The sequence below is a fragment of the Chrysemys picta genome, chromosome 20 (assembly GCF_011386835.1).
Source record: "Chrysemys picta bellii isolate R12L10 chromosome 20, ASM1138683v2, whole genome shotgun sequence".
Lineage (NCBI taxonomy): Eukaryota > Metazoa > Chordata > Testudines > Emydidae > Chrysemys > Chrysemys picta.
In genome coordinates, this window is record NC_088810.1 from 19,892,494 (window position 1) to 19,910,502 (window position 18,009).

The following is an 18,009-nucleotide window of genomic DNA, read 5'->3' on the forward strand; positions in this document are numbered from 1 at the left end:
TACCTTCCTCTCAGTTTAGGCTTGACGTTCTTGAAGTCCTTTACAAGCTATCCTTTATATTTGTGAAAGCAGCTCCCAGCTGAGATCGGGGGGAAAAAACTCAATAGTTAAAGAGATTCAACATCCATCTCACTTCACACTGTATGCTATTAGAACAGGAAGAATTGGAAGGAGCTAGACTGATTGTCCCTACTTGTTTAGGTCCTTTGGTTATGTCCCTCATGTGATCCATTTTATTCATCCATCAAGTGACTAGAATATCTAAGGCACAAAGGTGCTAGGATTGGGTGTAAAATGCTTAGACAGTCTCAGATTAATCGACATTCGGGAAGGGCAAAGTAGATTATAATAAACGATCGGGTGGAGAGGTACACTGGGCTAGTTTAACTGGAAAGCAGATTTTCTGCTCCTGACAGAGCAATTCCACAGCTCAGCATTGGTATCTCCGTGGTGTCTGGATGCTCTGTCACAACCCGCCTGAACACGGTCTTTATCTATCAGCAGCAAACCAGCCTGGATAACTCCATTTAAGAAGAGTGCCGTTTAGAAGCCTACCGAGAAGCGCTGGGAACTTTGATAACAGGCCTCGGAGGAGGACTGCTTCCACTGCCAATTGACGGCGATGGCGACAGAAGAAAAGCCACTTCAATTAAAGGAGGTGCCAGAAAGCAGCTATTTCAAACGCAGTTCTGACGCTGCGCTGGCCCTCCTGTAGTGAGCACTGCAGGAATTTACAGGCTCGTCACTCTGTAATTATCAAAGTCAGAGCATAAACGGCTTTGTCATCTCTTTTTAAAGCCACTTTCATAGAAGGAGATAAGAGAAATGAGCTGGATTCACCCAGTCCGCAGACCAGATACCAGCTCTGCCTGGTATTCTGTTGTCTCACTGACTACGCTGTCCCTTTACAAGCCTGAATTATTCAGACTGGAAATTTTTTAAATGCACGGCCTCATGTCTGTCTCCTGCGGCATGTTGCCCTGTTCCCTTACCTGAATGGCTATACAGAGCTATACTCCTTTAAACCCCCAAAATATTAACCACGGGACTCATGCATCCACCTTTCCTACACCAAGCTCAACCATGACATGAATCCAGAGGTTCCCCAGTCATATGAATTTAGGCAAACGCCCTGCTAGGGATATCAATATAAAGTTAATGGATGCATCCGTTATAGGAAAGAGATTTTAAAAAGCAGGTTTTCGGTTATGTGCTGGAAGAAACAGGAAGCTCAACTTATATCGTTTATCCAGGTAGCTGGAGTTCCTCTAATGACTGGGTAGATGTGCTCCCCATTTTGGGAGCCCTGAGGAGAGTGCATAATCTAAAAGGAAGGATGCTCCTGTGATTACCGCATGCAAAGGAGAGGCAAATCTAGGTTCCCAGCTGTGGCATGGGCTTGAGAGACTCGGAGCAAAACATTTCCATTCCCTGGGCATCAGTGTCCCTATCTGTAAAATGGAGACAATATTGCCCCCTATTTCTCTGGGGTGAGGAGGTTATGAGGTTTAATTCATTAATGTTTGTGATGGGGGGAGGGATAGCTCAGGGGTTTGAGCATTGGCCTACTAAACCCAGGGTTGTGAGTTCAATCCTTGAGGGGGCCACTTAAGGATCTGGGGCAAAATCAGTACTTGGTCCTGCTAGTGAAGGCAGGGGGCTGGACTCGATGACCTTTCAAGGTCCCTTCCAGTCCTAGGAGATGGGATATCTCCATTATTTTTATTTATTTTATTTATAAAGCTCTTTGAGATCCTAGCATGGAAGGTGCTTCAGAAAGGTAAGGCTGACCTAAAAAATTAAGGGGGCAAAAGGAATCAGGGATCTAATTCCCACTGACTTTCAACCTTAGGCCCCTTTGAAAATACTCACCCTAATTGATGAAAAATCCCTCAGCTACCATGGTTTTCCATGACTTCCTGCCTCAAGCTATGCTTGATCATGGACCCAGTCCTGCAAACCTTCCCTTCAACGGACGCGAGAGATCTCACTAAGGGCTTGTCTATACTTACCGCGCTGGTTCGGCGGCAGGCAATCGAACTTCTGGGTTCGATTTATCGCGTCTAGTCTGGACGCGATAAATCGAACTCAGAAGTGCTCCCTGTCGACTCCGGTAATCCTGCTCGCCGCGAGGAGTACGCGGAGTCGACGGGGGAGCCTGCCTGCCGGGTCTGGACGGCGGTAAGTTCGAACTAAGGTACGTCGACTTCAGCTACGTTATTCACGTAGCTGAAGTTGCGTACCTTAGTTCGATTTGGGGGTTTAGTGTGGACCAAGCCTAAGCGCTGCTTGGTGTCCACCCTGCATTTCCGGAGCGAGAGGCTAGCAAAAACAAATACGCTCCAATGCCTATTGCCTGTATCGGGACCCCTCATCACCAGGCTTCAGGCAAGGGTATGGCAGTGACACAACACATGTTGCCTTGGTGGATACCCTCCTGCTGTCTGTATTAGGGTGACCAGATGAGAGGAAGAAAATATCGGGACCCGGGGGGGAGGGGGGCGCCGCCAGCAGAGCAAAAAAAAGCCGACCCTGCCTCCGGCGGAGAAAACAAACAAACAAACAAACTGCCGGCGTAGCAAATTATCGCGACAAATTGCGTCCCGACCGATCTCTGGGGACAAATTATCGGAACAAACACCGAAAAAATCGGTCCCTAGTCTGTATAGACCCATGCTCACCCTGCTGGCCTTTCCTGAAGCATCTGACACTGCTGAACACCAACTACTCCCATCCTGCCTGCAGGGATGAATAGAGACGTCCCAAAATGGGGGTTCTCAGATCGAACCCCCACCGGCTCATTATGGGAAAGTGTTTCTCCACTTCCAGTCATGATCTGTGGAGTTCTGTACTCTCCCGCATCTTATCCAGCGGGCATGCAAAGCTTGTAGACGGCACAGGCTGCGGCAGCACGTAAACACCCTTTACGCCCAGCAGACAGAGCATTTCCGCGGCTTTCGCAATACCCAATGGAAAGATCAGCAACGAGGAACTTTCAGGGGGGAACCCAGGCAAGACTCTGGTGATGGAAAGGAAAGTGATTCAAAGAACCTGCCTCCTCTATAAACAACCTCACTTCCAGTGATGGCATCTGCCCTGAGAAAGTGAAGACACCGGCTAGCCTCGGTGACTGGCCAGAAGATCACACTCTATACCAACACACACGGCAATCCATGCATTTGTGAATAGAAAGTAAACACAATGAGGATCTAGCCCGGAAGATGCCACCTGGTGTAACTCGACACTGCTATGGAGCCGCACTGATTTACAACAGCTGAGGATCTAGTGGTCCCTTAAGCCCAACACTTTAAAAAAAAAAAAAAAAAAATGCAGAGGTCAGCAATCTGTCAATGCGAATACAATGTGATCTTTCAAATATTTCACTGACCCTACATACAGCAATGCCCCCTAACACACACAGCCTCCACCAAACGCTGACTTCCCCAAATATCAGCACACATTAAGGCCCCTTGTATGCATGGTCTGAAAACCTTGTGCAAGCGGTTGTACTTTGGTATTCACCTTCAATCTGAAACCCCCTTGGACACGTACCCAGACTCTGTTTGCGATGTCAGATAGTGAGGGCGGGGGAAAACTGCTGTGTCAGGACAAGGGAGGGGAAGTTCTGAAACAGTTTAATATGATAAATTATACTCCAAGAGAGCTCTCAGCCAGTCTAAACGCAGCTCACTCTGCAATTTGCGACTCTAACATCCGTCGGATTTGATGGATGAGGGCTTGTCACAATATCACAATCTAGCCTCTTGGCTGAGGCATGCCATTGTACATGAACCAGGACTGGCGTTTTGGCCCTGATCCTGAAAGCTGTCCCATGCAGGTGTATTCTTTTGCCCTTGCGGAAGGGCACTGGCGTTAATGGGGCTCTCTCGCGGGGGCAAGACTCCACTCTATGAAGAACAGCGAGCTCCATCGGGGTCTCTTTACAAATCAATCCTTTCTATTTCAAAGACATTAGAACAGACTTTTTTTAAAAACACGTATTTAAGTACAGTTCTGTAACGTGAATCGAGCACTTGCGATGGCTGCTGCATCGACAGCCCCAGAGACGGACAGAGAGATCCAGCGCCGACAGCGGCTTCCTCCACGCTGACCCAAGTCTCACATTTGACATGGTAGGAGCCTCCTCTGGAGACAGGATCAGGTTTCCAGTTCTTAGCCTCTCCTCCAAAACTGCCAATTAGGGATGGGATTTTCAAGGCTTAAGGGAGTCAGGCGCCCAGCGTCTGTTGATGGTCAAGGAAAGCTAAGCATCTAAGTCATTAGACCCCTTTAAATATCCCAGCCTTGGGTGCCAGTTTGTGCCAGCGTTTTTTGTCCTTTAGACATTTGGTGGTCATAGTCCAGGATTCTAGTTTCCAAGTTTACCCCAGATGAGCTAAGGAACAACCTTGGAATGTTTTCTACATTTTAAAACTCACTTTAAATAACAGAGAGCATTTCAACGCTGTGGCAAAACCTGGCTCCCATGAGGGCAAGCTAATCAGCTGTTTACCCTGAGGAAAAACAGGCAATGACCTCATAAAACAGCCTAAGCTACTGTTTATCCCTTAAATAACGGGGTAAAAATTTGGCTGCCAGCTTAAACATTCTGGGATCTGCTCTTACACTAGGTTGTGGGGAATTCCTTTCTCCAATCCCCATCAGAATACTGATGAGAGAACGGAGAGCATTTAAGAGATTCCCCCTACCAATTCCTGGTCTTAAAAAGCTTATTTAGAAAGTGGCCTAGTTCTGCTCCAGCATCATAAATCTGCTTCAATTTATGGCAGACATCACCAAAAAAACACGCAGTCTCTGATGATTATTTTTCCTCTGCCCCCACCATGCTGAAGAGTGATTTAAATCAGGAACATTTCCAGGACTCAGGAATAGAATTTCAAGCTTGAATTTGGCAGCATATAGTCATCCATATTCTTGAGCCCCATGTGTATCCAGGTAGATACGAAACAGGTCAAGGGGGGGGGGGGGAAGAGGAAACGATCAAGTTACTTTACATCTCACTAGTGGTTTCATGGAACTAGTTAAGTCATAAGCAACAGCTGAAATCTAATCCAAGAATCGCTAATATTTCCCCCCTTATTCCAGATGCTTCTAAAAATAAATTGAACACGGTTTATCAGTAGAGCGCATCCTGGAGAAAATTAAACGTTTAGGACGTTTGCACATTCAGGCTTCGGGCCAGAACACTGCTTGGTAGGTCTGCAGTGATCAGAGAAGTTATGAGCACAAATGCTATAGGTTACATCCACCTCCCAGGAAGACCGCCAACAACCCAGCAGGAATCTTTACAAAATGCAAACCAGGAGAGTATTTTAGGTATCCAGCGTTCTACTAATCAGACAGGGCATTACAGGGAGCACAAACAAAAGACAAGATACATAAGCGTCAGAGATGGAAGAGACCTCTCACTTCGTCCAGTCCATCCAAGAAAGGATTACTCCCTACAACGCATCACTCAGCTCTCTTCTGAATTCCTGATACCTTTTGGTGTCCAATACCTGCTCAAATTCCAGGAGTGATGTTATCAGAGCTATAGAGAGGATGACAAATACCTCCCTGCCCTGTCATGTGATGTCTTCATGGGTGCAGCCTCAAAATTTGCACTGGTCTTTTTGCTGTCATATTGCAAACTCCAGTTTACAGTCCTGTGTGTGTCTGGGTCAGCATAACTGCTTTCCACATTCTTCCTTCTGATCAAATCTTTCTAAATGATTTCCCACATACATTTATTTATAATGAGTATTACCGTAGCACCTCGGAGCTCTTATTAAGGACCCCAAGCCCTTCTACCCTCCACAGATTAATCTTGTTTTGTTATTTTCTACACCGACGCATCAGTTATGAACATTTACAACTTGTCCTTCCTGCTTGGACATAAGGGGACAAGCGTCAACGGAGAGCTCAGGTCTCAGTTAGGTAGCTAAATAAGCGGCAGGATTTTCAAAGGAGCCCAGAATTACTGGAGCTCAGCACCAGTGAATGTCTGAGGTCAGTTTAAAAAATAATAATAATATGGGGACGCTAAAGAGAACAGACACACACACTTGAAAGAAGACTTGCGTTGCTCAGTTCTGCGTAGCGGCAGGTATTTGAGTTAAATACCAATATGTACAGCTAGACTAAGCAACCACTGAGGGAGGAAGCAAGTAAGACCACGTAACCATCTGTAAGTATTTGAAGGCATCAATAACTAGTAGGGAGAGAATTATTTAGGGTGGAAAATCGCTGTCCCTCCTAGGGCCCTGCTGCAGGGTTATGGTCCAAATTTGAAGTTGTTTGAGCAAGGGATTCCTAAGATGTAGCCCCCCTGAAAACTAATGTATCAACATGTTATGGTGCTTATAACTTTTCTTGCACAGACCCCAGCTTCAAACTAGGGCTCCGATTCTCCCCAAACTGAGATCAGGATTGACCTCAGCTAATGTCTGCCACCCACTGCTCCTTGGCAGAAACAATATTTTAGAAGTTATTCAGGGTGGAAGATGGATCTACAAAGGGCTTCAGCCAACAGCTAGGATGTCGCTCCAAGAGGGCAGAGTCACGGTTGTGGGGTGTGTATTTTAACTCAATTTCCTGGCATTTAGAACCAGAGGGGTTGACTCAGGAGTGTTACAAGGATGCTCTGAAGAATATGATGTTCTATGAGCGTAAACCAGAGTATTATTTGATTGAACTAAGAACAAGTGACATAGGGAACAGACAAGGGGCCTAGAAGATCTAATGGGAAGAGACTCAAGCCCCAAGATTCCATGATATCCCCTTTTAAGTTACATGAAGCCCCCATTTATGAAGTACTTAAACACATGCTTAACTTTAAGCATTCAAGTGATCCCATTGACTTTAATGGGTCTGCTCCTGAAGTTGGTGCTGAGAGTCTGAAGAGACACTCCTCCTCCCTTTCCCAAAGGAAGTTGCTGCTAGCAGGGTGTTCCTGGGGAGGGGTTCTTCGAGTTTGGAACTCAGCCCTTTTCTTGGTCTGACAGAGCCACAGCTCTGTTATCTTTCAGGAACAAGCCAACTTTACTTTAAGTTGGCAGTGAGATAAGAGGGGTGGTTTTTGTGCAGCTGAACGGAGGAGTTCACGGCCCTGATTTCCGAAAAATGTGACTAGAATGAGAGGGACATTTCCTAAGAGCACCCAGATTTCAGGCATCCCCACTTGAGATGCCTGGGGTCTGATTTTCAAGAGGGGCTGGGCTGCACCTAGGAGCTGCGGATGCCCAGCAACTCTCAAAAAAGCAGGCCCACTGTGTCTATGCTGGGCACCCAACAACGGGGGGACCCAAACACAAGAGCCAGTTTTGGAAAGGCGGCTACATGTTAAACAAATGCCAAATTCCAGCGTCACGCAAACAGCACAGCATTCGGCTTTGCTTAAAATCCTTTGCTTGATTTTCTCTGTTAAAGCCACCATGTTACAAAGAGTTGCTAAACCAGCACCATTCCGTGTCATCACCGACGCTGCTGTTTCCCAAGGCCTGCAGAACTGATGCGTTTCAGTTGGCTGTGCAGTTCACTGCAGTCCAAGTGAAGGACATGCATGCAGAGAGGTTCTTTTCCAGAGGACAGACCTCAAGATAAAGTTCTGCTTAGGACTCTGATGCTGACATGAGCTCCTCTCAGAGAAGATGCTAGGATGAACATCTTTAAAACTAGGCTGATTATTTCTTCTTGTAGTAAAAGCAGAGTCCATGACGCAGCGATTCAGGGGATATCATGATTGTGCGGAAAGACTAGGACTTACAGATTTAAGGCCTGTGGCCCTATTCATTTTTGGAAGCCCTCTCCTACATCCAATCAGTTGGAGAGACTTGAATACAGGCATTTTGCCCAAAAGCTAATATACTATTGTTACGGAGACTCCGGGCGATGCTCTGGAACGGCTCCCCACAAAGCCAGTCAGGACTTTGGGGAGCCTCCTCTCCCTTGGAGCAGACTGTCTTTAGGGCAAGAAGCTCACACGGCTTCACCTTCCTGGGTCTGACCTTGGAGCATTCAGCATATGCCCCTCTGTGTGCTTCCCACAGCGAGTCCGCCCAGGCAGGGTCACGGGGAAGCCAGAGGGTCCCACACCCCCACTTCGCAGTCAGACGTGACTTTTAGCCAGCCAGTAAAACAGAGGTTTATTAGATGACAGGAACACGGTCTAAAACAGCTTGTAGGTACAGAGAACGGGATTACTCAGCCGGGTTCATTCTGGGGCCAAGTGAGCCAGACCACCCCGTCTGCCCTCACTTTCCGTCCCCAGCCAGTTCCCAACTGAAACCCCCTGCAGCCCCTCCTTTCTGGCCTTTGTCTCTTTCCCGGGCCAGGAGGTTACCTGATTTCTTTGTTCACCTTTAACTATTTCCTTGCAGGGGGGAAGGGCCCCAGCCATTTGTTGCCAGGATACACAGTGTCGGCCATTTATGCACACTGGAGACTTAAGAAATGCATAGGGGAAACTGAGGCACCCACACAGTATTCAGAGGAACCATTAAGAACAGTCCCACTTCGTCACAACTATTACTTGCAGAATACAAACAGAGATAAATACAGCATTTGGACTGAATAACTAAGATGGAGGGGAAATCAGCAATGGGAACAAAACAGATGAGTGGAGCGGTGTATGGTATTTCAGCATTATTTCTTACTCTAAATAAACGGTTTTGTTTTTAATACTATTCATTGTTTGAAAAACACTCCTAGAAAGCTGGAAGAATAAAGAGGCGCTGGATTGCTCAGGGATACAGAACCTTTCGTCATTAAGTTACTGCTCAGTGTCTAGGTATGGCGTGAATGAAGGTTGCCCGCTTATAACTGCTCAACAGCTCACATGGACTAATCATGGTGGGTCTCAGTCCCGTCCCTGCATCATAAGAACCATGATCACAATTGGCCCCTTTCGTGGTAGTCTTGGGTTGGAAAGCCACGGGCCCTGGAAACTGAACCCCCCGCTGTTACCTCCGACAGTGATTGAAGATACCTAACATCTCCAAGGTAGGACTGAGCCACAATGAGGAAGGGATAGGGAGAGCAAGCTTTGCCAAGAAGTCTAGAGGTTTCAAGCACACTGCTCAAAGCACCCAGCCAATCTTCTGTCAACACCAATGAGCTCTGATTCATGCATTTTCCAATGTGGCCAGTCGTGCTAAAAGCCCTCTGTCCCTCCAGCTGGTCATTAACTGCGCAGAAGTGTCCAAGCCCAATTATTTTTAAGCAGTCAGAACTGGAGGGCAAATACGTATTTCATCCTTTTGCCTTGATTCTCAACCTGAAACAGGCAAATCAAGAGAAACGGGAATGGAACGACGCATGCAGGCTTCTTAGCCATGTTATCATCAACCAGAGGGTAAGAGGCTCAGATATACAACCTCCATACCACTCTACTGAGGTCACTGACAGTCTATTTTCTCTTCCTCTCCTTATCTTCCAGGGCAAGCAGCAAGCTACAGTCCTATGTGGGAATCTCAAGCTAAATTTTCCTTTGGTATATTCTGGATGAATATTTGAACTCTTTATTCACACACAAAAGGATCCAGGCACCCTAATTTCTTCCACATGATCAACGTGTCTCAATCCTCAGTCAGTCCCCTACAGGGCAGCCAAGTATCTGTGGTCTATTAAGTCTTTGGCCAGTCTCTTGGGACTGTCCTCAACTGCAGTAGTTCTAGTGACGTAGGCACCTTTCCACTGGGAATTCAGTTGAGTCATCAAAATCATTTTTGGGGGGGGCCACTCAATAGCCAGGTTAGTTCACTTCAGAAGTAACATGGCACCCACGTACCAGTGTCACAGGCATGGCACAAGAACATTTTCAGCCAGCAGCTAAGGAAGACATACCAGCTATTTACGGTTTGAGCTGTTTGCTCACACTATGCCAAGAACTTATCAGAAAACTTAGAATGGAACAATTTAAAGATCGATTAAAAAATTATTATATACACAACATTATATAATTTCTGTGCTATGCAGGTAGTCAGACTAGATGATGATGATGTCGTCCCCTTCTGGCCTTAACCAAAACAATTTCCTCATGTTGGGGAGAAGAAAAACCCAAACCAAACCCTAGTATCTTTCCCTTCGGTAGCTCGACTATCTGAACTGTGCTCCTTGCATGTATCCCAAACATGGTTCTTTTGCGCTGTTCCTATGCCCTTTCCTTTCTTTTTCTGCTATTATTTAGCTCGGTAACTGTATTTTGGAGAGGATTTGGGGATAGCTTCACTGACTATATAAAACTGTATGGACTCTTCAGCTACACTGCAAGGAAGGGGCAATTGCGTTTACCTGAACTTTGTCACAATGGTTATTCGATATCTCGGTCTTTTTCGTGCTTTGCGGATTTGTAGCAATATGCAGACGTATGCAATTCATGGGCGGGATGGGTTCTACCACCTTTCCCTAGAGCCACGGCATTAGCTAAACTGCTACTGCTTTATAGTCTAGCCTGTTTATTTCACGTTTTACATGTATGTTCAATGCTGTAATGGTTTTCCTACCCCTTATATACCTTGGTGTGCTCTGTCTGGCAAAATTCATTCATATGGAGAGAGACATCACAGAAGTATGCTTTGTCCTTTAATTGTGAGCCAACTATCTTAGAGGTAGAAGAGTAATGGGTGTTCTAACCCAGTGTCCTGGACAGCCTGCAACACAGGTGAGTATTTTTTGCCTACTTAAGGTTCTCCTCTAGTTTTAGTTGGTTATGGTATTATTCACTTCCTGTTTTAAACTGCTGTGCAGCGTCACTTCATGCTGCTAAAACTGAGGCCATGTTCACCCAAGAGGAGGCTGCATGATGGGGGGGCGGGGGAGAGACAAGGGTTAAATAAGCCCCATATACAGCTTGCATCTCATATAACTTGCATCTTGCATGATTAAGGGGACTGATCCTGTGATCAGTGACAACTTTGCAACAGGACCCATCTCCAAGGCTCCGGGCCTGCAAACACACACACGTGGTTAACTTTAAGCACAAGCAGGCCGATTCATTTTCATAGCCCTACTCATGTGTTCACGTCAATGGGAATTCACTTTAAGCATGGGCAGGATCAGGGCCTACATTTGTAAAGTGCCCTGGGATCATTTCTATTAAAAGGGTGTCCTGACTCCAATCAATATTTCAGCGCTGTACAATCTTGCAGAAATTTTAGCCTGCAATGCACTCTCAGAAAGGCTGAACCTCAACGGTCTGAGAGGAGTTGAACCTTTTTAATTAATATTGCAGGCATTCCTTATTCAAACCTAAACGGAGCACAGCAGACGTGCCACAGGTGCCTCCCGTTCAGCGTAGCCTTTACTACAGGCATTCTTCTGGAAGAAAAAACAAAACATTAGAACCAGAAAGAAAAACCTGTTGAGAACCCAGCTTGAAAGGAAGATGCCAGTTCACGATGGACTAAGTTGCACAGCTTGTGAGTCTTTTTCCTCTAATAAGTTTACTGCTCTCAGGTATCCATTAGAAAAGGTTTCCCTACACAAAGCTATCGCCAACCAACGCAGGACAGACTGTATTCGTTTAAGGCATATGGGTCACAGGATTTTTAAAGAGAATCAACCAGTTTATTCCTATATCCGACACGGATGAGATTAGATAGGACTTTCCCCTCTCTTGCTTAGTGCATTTACTTCATAACTTTGATGTACTGCATATAGTAAAAAAGTTTCATTCTTTCATATGATAAGAAGCCAGATTTAATGGAAAACATTTCAAAAGTTTCTTTTAACCTTACACTGGGATTCCAGGCTGCGGGATTAAAATCTACTTTGACGATGACATTGGAAGCCAGTTTTGGGGAAGTCTGAAAAAGCGCATTTTCCTACTTTACAATTCTGATGTGATGAGGGGTAACGAGCTTACATTCCTTCAGCACCTTTCACTCCCCAAAAGAGAGTACAGCCCCTCCAACATAGCTGAATCAGGGGACACAAGATCTGACTCCTTTCCTGGAACAAAGCTAAACCCTTGGACGCTCCAGAGTTTAAGCCCAGCTGAGGTAAGTCTTCACTAGGAAAATGGGTGTGATCATAACTCAAGTTAGCTAATATGAGGCACAATCCTAATGAAGACAAGACAGTTTGCAGTTTTCACATGAGTTAGCAAGTCAAGGTAAACCCCAGGCCCCTCCGTAAGTCTTTAACTTCACCTGCTAACTTGAGTGAAAACTACAGACAGCCTTGTCTTTACAAGGATTTTACCCAAATACAAGGGCTTAGAGGGATGCAGATTCTATCCTCACTACACATTAGTCACCAATGCAAGGGACAATCATATTGTACCCTTGACTTGGTTACAGAGGTAGTATCGACGAGGTCAACATTTTATACCGACTGCTCTGTGTATTTGAATTGCGCAGTGCTGATCACATTCGCAGCACTAAAAGAACTAATACACCAGGATCATTTAATCCATCACTAAAATGCAGTCAACCCTGTGGTGACCTGTGGTAGCCGTTTAACAGTGCGCTGCAACCCTAAACAACAGTTTGGGATGGGAAGTTAGCAGTAACCTTTAGCGTACTTTGGAGGAGTTCAAAGTGCTTTACAAGAGTGGAGAAATGTTAAGTGAAGGAAAGCTCTACACCTCCCCTCCCCACCATAAATGAAACTGCAGGGATTTGATATCTTGAGACCACAACTGGGGGATGAGCAAGATGCCATGGTCAGCCACCTATCCCTGCCAAAAAGGACCGTGAGATTTTTGATGACATGAACTGATCAGGATCACAGAAGACCCAAGAGAGGGGCAAGTTGCAGATTCATTGTAACGTGGGCCATTGGGGGAAGAAGGTTTTCAAAAAGCATACGGCGGCAGTTCGCTTCACCGCAGCTATTTAACTTGGAATTCTGAAAAGCCTTCCCGATTTCTCTCTCGTGCTGGGTTTAATCAAGATGAGTTATCCCGTTACCTTAAAATAAAAACATATCCGCTGGGCTGCAGCTGCAACATGACTTGCAGCCGCAACATACAGCAGAGAGCGTGATTTGAAATGGCAGTCAAGGAACATGGTTTATTTCCGCCCCCCCCCTCCAAATGAAACCAGGCCACATTCAGCCAATGGTGGCTTGCACAGCAGTTATGCTACAGAAGCTATGGAAACATTACTACTGAGATCCAACACCCCTGTTAACGCTTTCTGTGCCTGTCAGTGAACAGCCAGCCTTCACGTGACAGCCTGGGAGGAGAACAGCTCCAGCCATGTATAAAGGTGGTTTGTTTCAAGGATTGCTTGCCTTTCTCTCGCTCTTCTTTGGTGAAGGAGGCAGAGATGGAAATAGTGGATTTTAAATACACCTCTACCTCAATATAACGCTGTCCTCGGGAGCCAAAAAATCTTACCGCGTTATAAGTGAAACCGCGTTGTATTGAACTTGCTTTGATCCACCGGAGTGCGCAGCCCCGCCCCCCCCGGAGCACTGCTTTACCGCGTTATAGCTGAATTCGTGTTATATCGGGTCGCCTTATATCGAGGTAGCGGTGTATTTTTTATATACAGTCGATCACAACAACGCTGCTGTCGAATAGAGGACAATTCATAGCTACATTGAAGATCAGCACAACATCGAGATCTGTTGTCCCATTGACGTTCTGGGAGATTTACCTATGGCCTGTCCATGCAATAAGCACCAATGGAAGTTGCACACTTGCTTCAAAAGGAGGAGATGGCCTCACACTTTTCAGCAGCGTGTTACTCCTGGTATAAAGGATTACCTCCTCGCCCCACTAGGTGAGCAATCTCAGAATCTCTCCCCAAAGAGATCATTTTTATTTTAAGCTGATGTTATCCTAATCTAAGAATCACACCAAAGCAGCACAAAAACTTCCCATTTTACGAAGGGAAACTGGCAGAGAGAGGGGAAGTTACTTGCCTGAGAAAGTTATTGGCAGAGCTGGGAACAGAAATCTTGACTTTCAGTCTTTAGTTCTGAGCCTTAGGCCATGTCTGCGCTACAGGACGCTGCAGCTGGATCACTGTAGCAGGGTAGCTTAGACTACAGCAACGGAAGGGGGGTTTCCATCAAAGCAGGTAATCTACCTCTATAAGACATAGCTACGGCAACGGGAAAATCCTTCCATCGACCCAGCCTCATCTACACCGGGGCTTAGGTCAACCTAACCACGGTGCTCAGGGCATGATACCCTTTACAGCCCTGAGCGAAGCAGCTAGGTCGACCTCAGTATTGGGTGTAGACCAGGCCCAAGTCACTGGTTTGAGCTATCTCACCCTATCTGGAGATAAACAGGTCCATGGACTTCTTCTGGATAACTCAGAGATCTGCAAGCAAGTCCTAATGTAGCCCTTTACAAACAGTAAACCATCACCCTACGAGACCAAGGTTTGCCACATTTTACAGATGGAGAAACTGAGGCATGAAGAAAGGCAGTGACTTGCCCAAGGCCACAAAGGGAATCAGTGTCAGAGAGTCATTAGAACTAAGGAGTTCTCCTCCCAGTTTCATGCTCCTTAAGGAAAGTTCGCCTCAACCAGAGATTGCAAAACACAGGCTGATTCATGATGACTGGCCTTCGGAAGAGCGCAAGAGTCTTCCTCCAGAAACATGACATGACAAGGCACGTCAGGGCCTTAGTGGCTGCCTGGGACTCTGACGGGAGATCCCTTGCTTGAGAACTTGAGGAGGTGACTGAAAGAGCGGGGTGGCCCCTAACTCAAGCAGGTTCCCATCGGCTAGGTGTGTGACCGGAACAGGGAGAGATAAAGAGGTTGTCATCCCGTAGTGGAGAGGTTGAAAAGGTGAAACGATTCATTGGTTTGGCAGGTACAAGTCCTGAACATTTTATAAAGTCTGGGTAATAATATCTCACATTTCTAGAGTCTGTATCATCCTCAAGAATACCTGAAATGCAGCCACCTGTGGGGTGGAAGACAGAAAATGTTCAAGAGCACAACACAGTGCCCACAAACAGAGAGGGAGAGGACAGGTTCCCAGCACAATGCAACCCTGATCCCAATTAGGATTCTGGGTGCTACTAATTATAATAATAAAAGCCAGGTCAAGCCATTAGCCTTACAAAGAATCCAGAAGCTCTAATGCCCAGGCAGAGCAAAACTGAAGACTGATTTAGAAATAAAGGGGCCTGGGTAGGACATATACATCAAGGCAAAAGGAAAAAAAAGAAGCCAATGCGAAGATGTTTACACAGTGAACAATCGAACAACAACGTGACACGTAAATGTATGGACATACTAGGCCTGGAGTTCTAGTTCCAATACCAAAAAAATGCACTAATGGCATCAGGAAATCCTGAATCCCAGTTACGGAAGAGAATTGGTCGCGAGCAATTTAGAGCAGTGTTTCTTTACAACAAAGGACAGTTGAAACATGGGAGGGAAAACTGCACAAGTCAGCAACAGAGGCAAGTAGTATAAAGAGGGAGTCGAACATGATTTGGGAGGGGGAGAGAGAAGAGAAAACACCGGAATGCAGGGCTACTAGCTACACTTGAGGGGACATTGGATGGGTTTGGAAGCAGAGAGCTACATGATCGATTTGCATTTCTGATGGACAAGCCTAAGTCTCAACAGGACTATATGCAGTTGCAGAGGCGTGAGCTACCGGTGACGCAAGCTAGAGAAATCTTCGGGATCATCATTCACGTCATGTATGAATGATTTTTAAAGAAAAAAAAAATCCTTGAGATCCCCCTCACCTCCCTTCACGGTGCAGAGGGGAAGAATAATAGCGCAGCATTACCTGGTTTACTTAAATGTCAGAGGGATGCTGAATCAGTCTGGATAACTGAAGGGTGCCCCCCATCTACGAAATTCCCAGGAATTGGAGGACATCCCCCTGTTTCAGGGTCCGGATCATTGAGATTTTGCTGCAGCACCCTGCTCTTCGTTAGCTTCTTTCTTCTGAGAATCTTAAGGCGCATCACAAACTTTAAGAACCTCACAATCTTCCTATACCTGCACTCTCGGAAGGTAGGTAGGTATTATCCTAATTTTACAGGTGGGGAAACTTAGGTACGGAGGAGGCGGGGGGAGGGTGGGGCGCACCCCTTTAGCAAAGAATCTCCAGACATTCCAATATATCAGGCAAAAAAGGTATTACATGCCTGGTCTGATCTGGTCAAGCTACATTGTCTGTTCCTCTGCTCAAATATGCTCCCCAACACCACCTCCCAAGACAGGAGGTCACCGAGATACGATCTGTGACATCACTAGAACATCAGCAGCACAAGGACACCCTTTGACTCTAACCATTTTCCATCTAAATGGAGAGACCACAGACTGGACTTGTCCAGACCCCTCCACCCTATTGCAGAACCGCTGGTGTTAGCTGTGACACGGCCCCCCTACTACATCGCATACATCTTCAACCTCAAAGAGATGCGGGACTATTTTACTGAGATACACACAGCTAGAGAGGGTACTCAAAAGGAGAACCATTTTCCTAGGGCACCAGGGAGAAGCTCCCTTGCCTGGGGCCCTACTGATCCTCTGAATTGAAATTTGCCCTTCTCACTGGGAGAATTAGAAGTCCTCCCTCCACGCAGGGGACTGGACTAGATGACCTCTCGACGTCCCTTCCAGTCCTACGATTCTATGCCACTGGGTACCTGCCTCTCTCCCCCAGTGGTTCTCTCTCAAGAGCAGGGAGAGTGGGTGCCCTTGCTTTCTAGAAGACCTGGGGCCACGGTGAAGGGTGAACTGGGGTTTACCTCCACTCTCAGTGGGGCTTAACCTTCCTTGTGTTCCTAAAGGGAACCCCCCTCTCTCCATGGGGATGGTTGGGATTAGCCCCCGCCCACCACACACACCCCTACCTTAGTGGCTCCTCCCATCAGGGAAGCTTGAGGTTTAACCTCTCAGCCTCTCCAACACTAAAGGGGGGGGGGGGGGGAGAAGGAGGTTTAGCCCCTTGTGCCTTCATCTCTTTGAAGGACAATCTGGGGCTGAACACCTCCCTTTCCAGTTCTATGCAACTGGAGGGACCCTCAACCTCCCCCCCCGACCCCCAAGAGATGTGCTGGAGGTTAACCCCACCTTCCTCTTGCCCCCATCCCCCACCACATCAGGCGGGAGAGGGAAGAAGGAGCCTATTCCTTAAGCTGGGCTCAGGCCTGCCCCCCCTTTCAGGGAATATGTTGGGGTTTAACCCCCCTTCCCTTAGAGAAGGGGGATGTTGGGGTTTAACCCCCAAGGACCATTGAGGTTTAGCCCATACTTGCCGCCCTCCTCCTCGGGAAAAGGCAGATTTGGGGGGTTTAAACCTCACCCCCGGGCCCCCTTTCTCCCTGGGTGAAATGTTGGGGTTTAACCCCCCCTTTCTCACATGGGGGGGCTGGGGTTTCAACCCCTCCTGCCTGGGCCCCCCTCTATCCCCGAGGACAAGGATTGAATGTTAAACTCCAGCAGCTTCCCCAGCGAGAGGGGGTTAGACACCCCCCCCCATCTCGGGGGGAGGAGAATTGGGGTTTAACCCCCCTTCCCGCCAGCCCCCCACGGGGGAGGGGGCCGGGGTTTAACCCCCCCCCCCCCCGTTCATGGGGGGGGCTGCTGGGTCCCCCCCGCCCGGGCCCCTCCCTCGGGGGATCTGGGGGGGTCACGCCCCCCGCCCGGGGGCCTGGCCCCGCCCCTTACCGGCAGCTTGGGGCTGACCTCCCCCTTGCAGCTGTGGCAGAAGAACCGATGCTGGGACACTGCGGCCGCTGCCGAGGCCTCCGCCATCTTCTCTTTCCCCCTCCCGCGGTTCCCCCTGCCGTCAGTCCTCCGCGGGGGAACGCCGAGACTAGGGCCCCGCGCGGATAGAGCGGCAAGCAGGCCCCTCTAGCCGCCCACTTCCGCCTACTCTCTTGTGCTCCGCCGGGAGGGGGCCGGGCGACTCAGTCCTCCACCAAGGCTAGCGAGACGAGAGGACTGCAAGGTAGAGCGGCCCCCTCGTTTCTTCCGTGTCCCAAGTCCTCCCCTTGGCCAGAGAGTCTCGGACGAGGGTGAGGATAGAGCGTCGCCTCGTCAATGCCACCGAGGGCCTGCGCTTTAG

At 47.6% G+C, this 18,009-nt stretch overlaps 1 protein-coding gene across 1 annotated transcript in view; it reads right to left on the minus strand.

Moving 5' to 3' along the window:
* RNF115 (ring finger protein 115) overlaps nt 1-17,885 on the minus strand; it is a 42,368-nt gene extending 24,483 nt beyond the window's left edge. Inside the window, exon 1 of the mRNA XM_005293625.5 lies at nt 17,610-17,885. Within this exon, the coding sequence (XP_005293682.1) occupies nt 17,610-17,696 (87 nt within the window). The 5' untranslated portion in view covers nt 17,697-17,885. The remainder of the gene's footprint in view (nt 1-17,609) is intronic.
* Between the last annotated feature and the right edge of the window lie 124 nt (nt 17,886-18,009).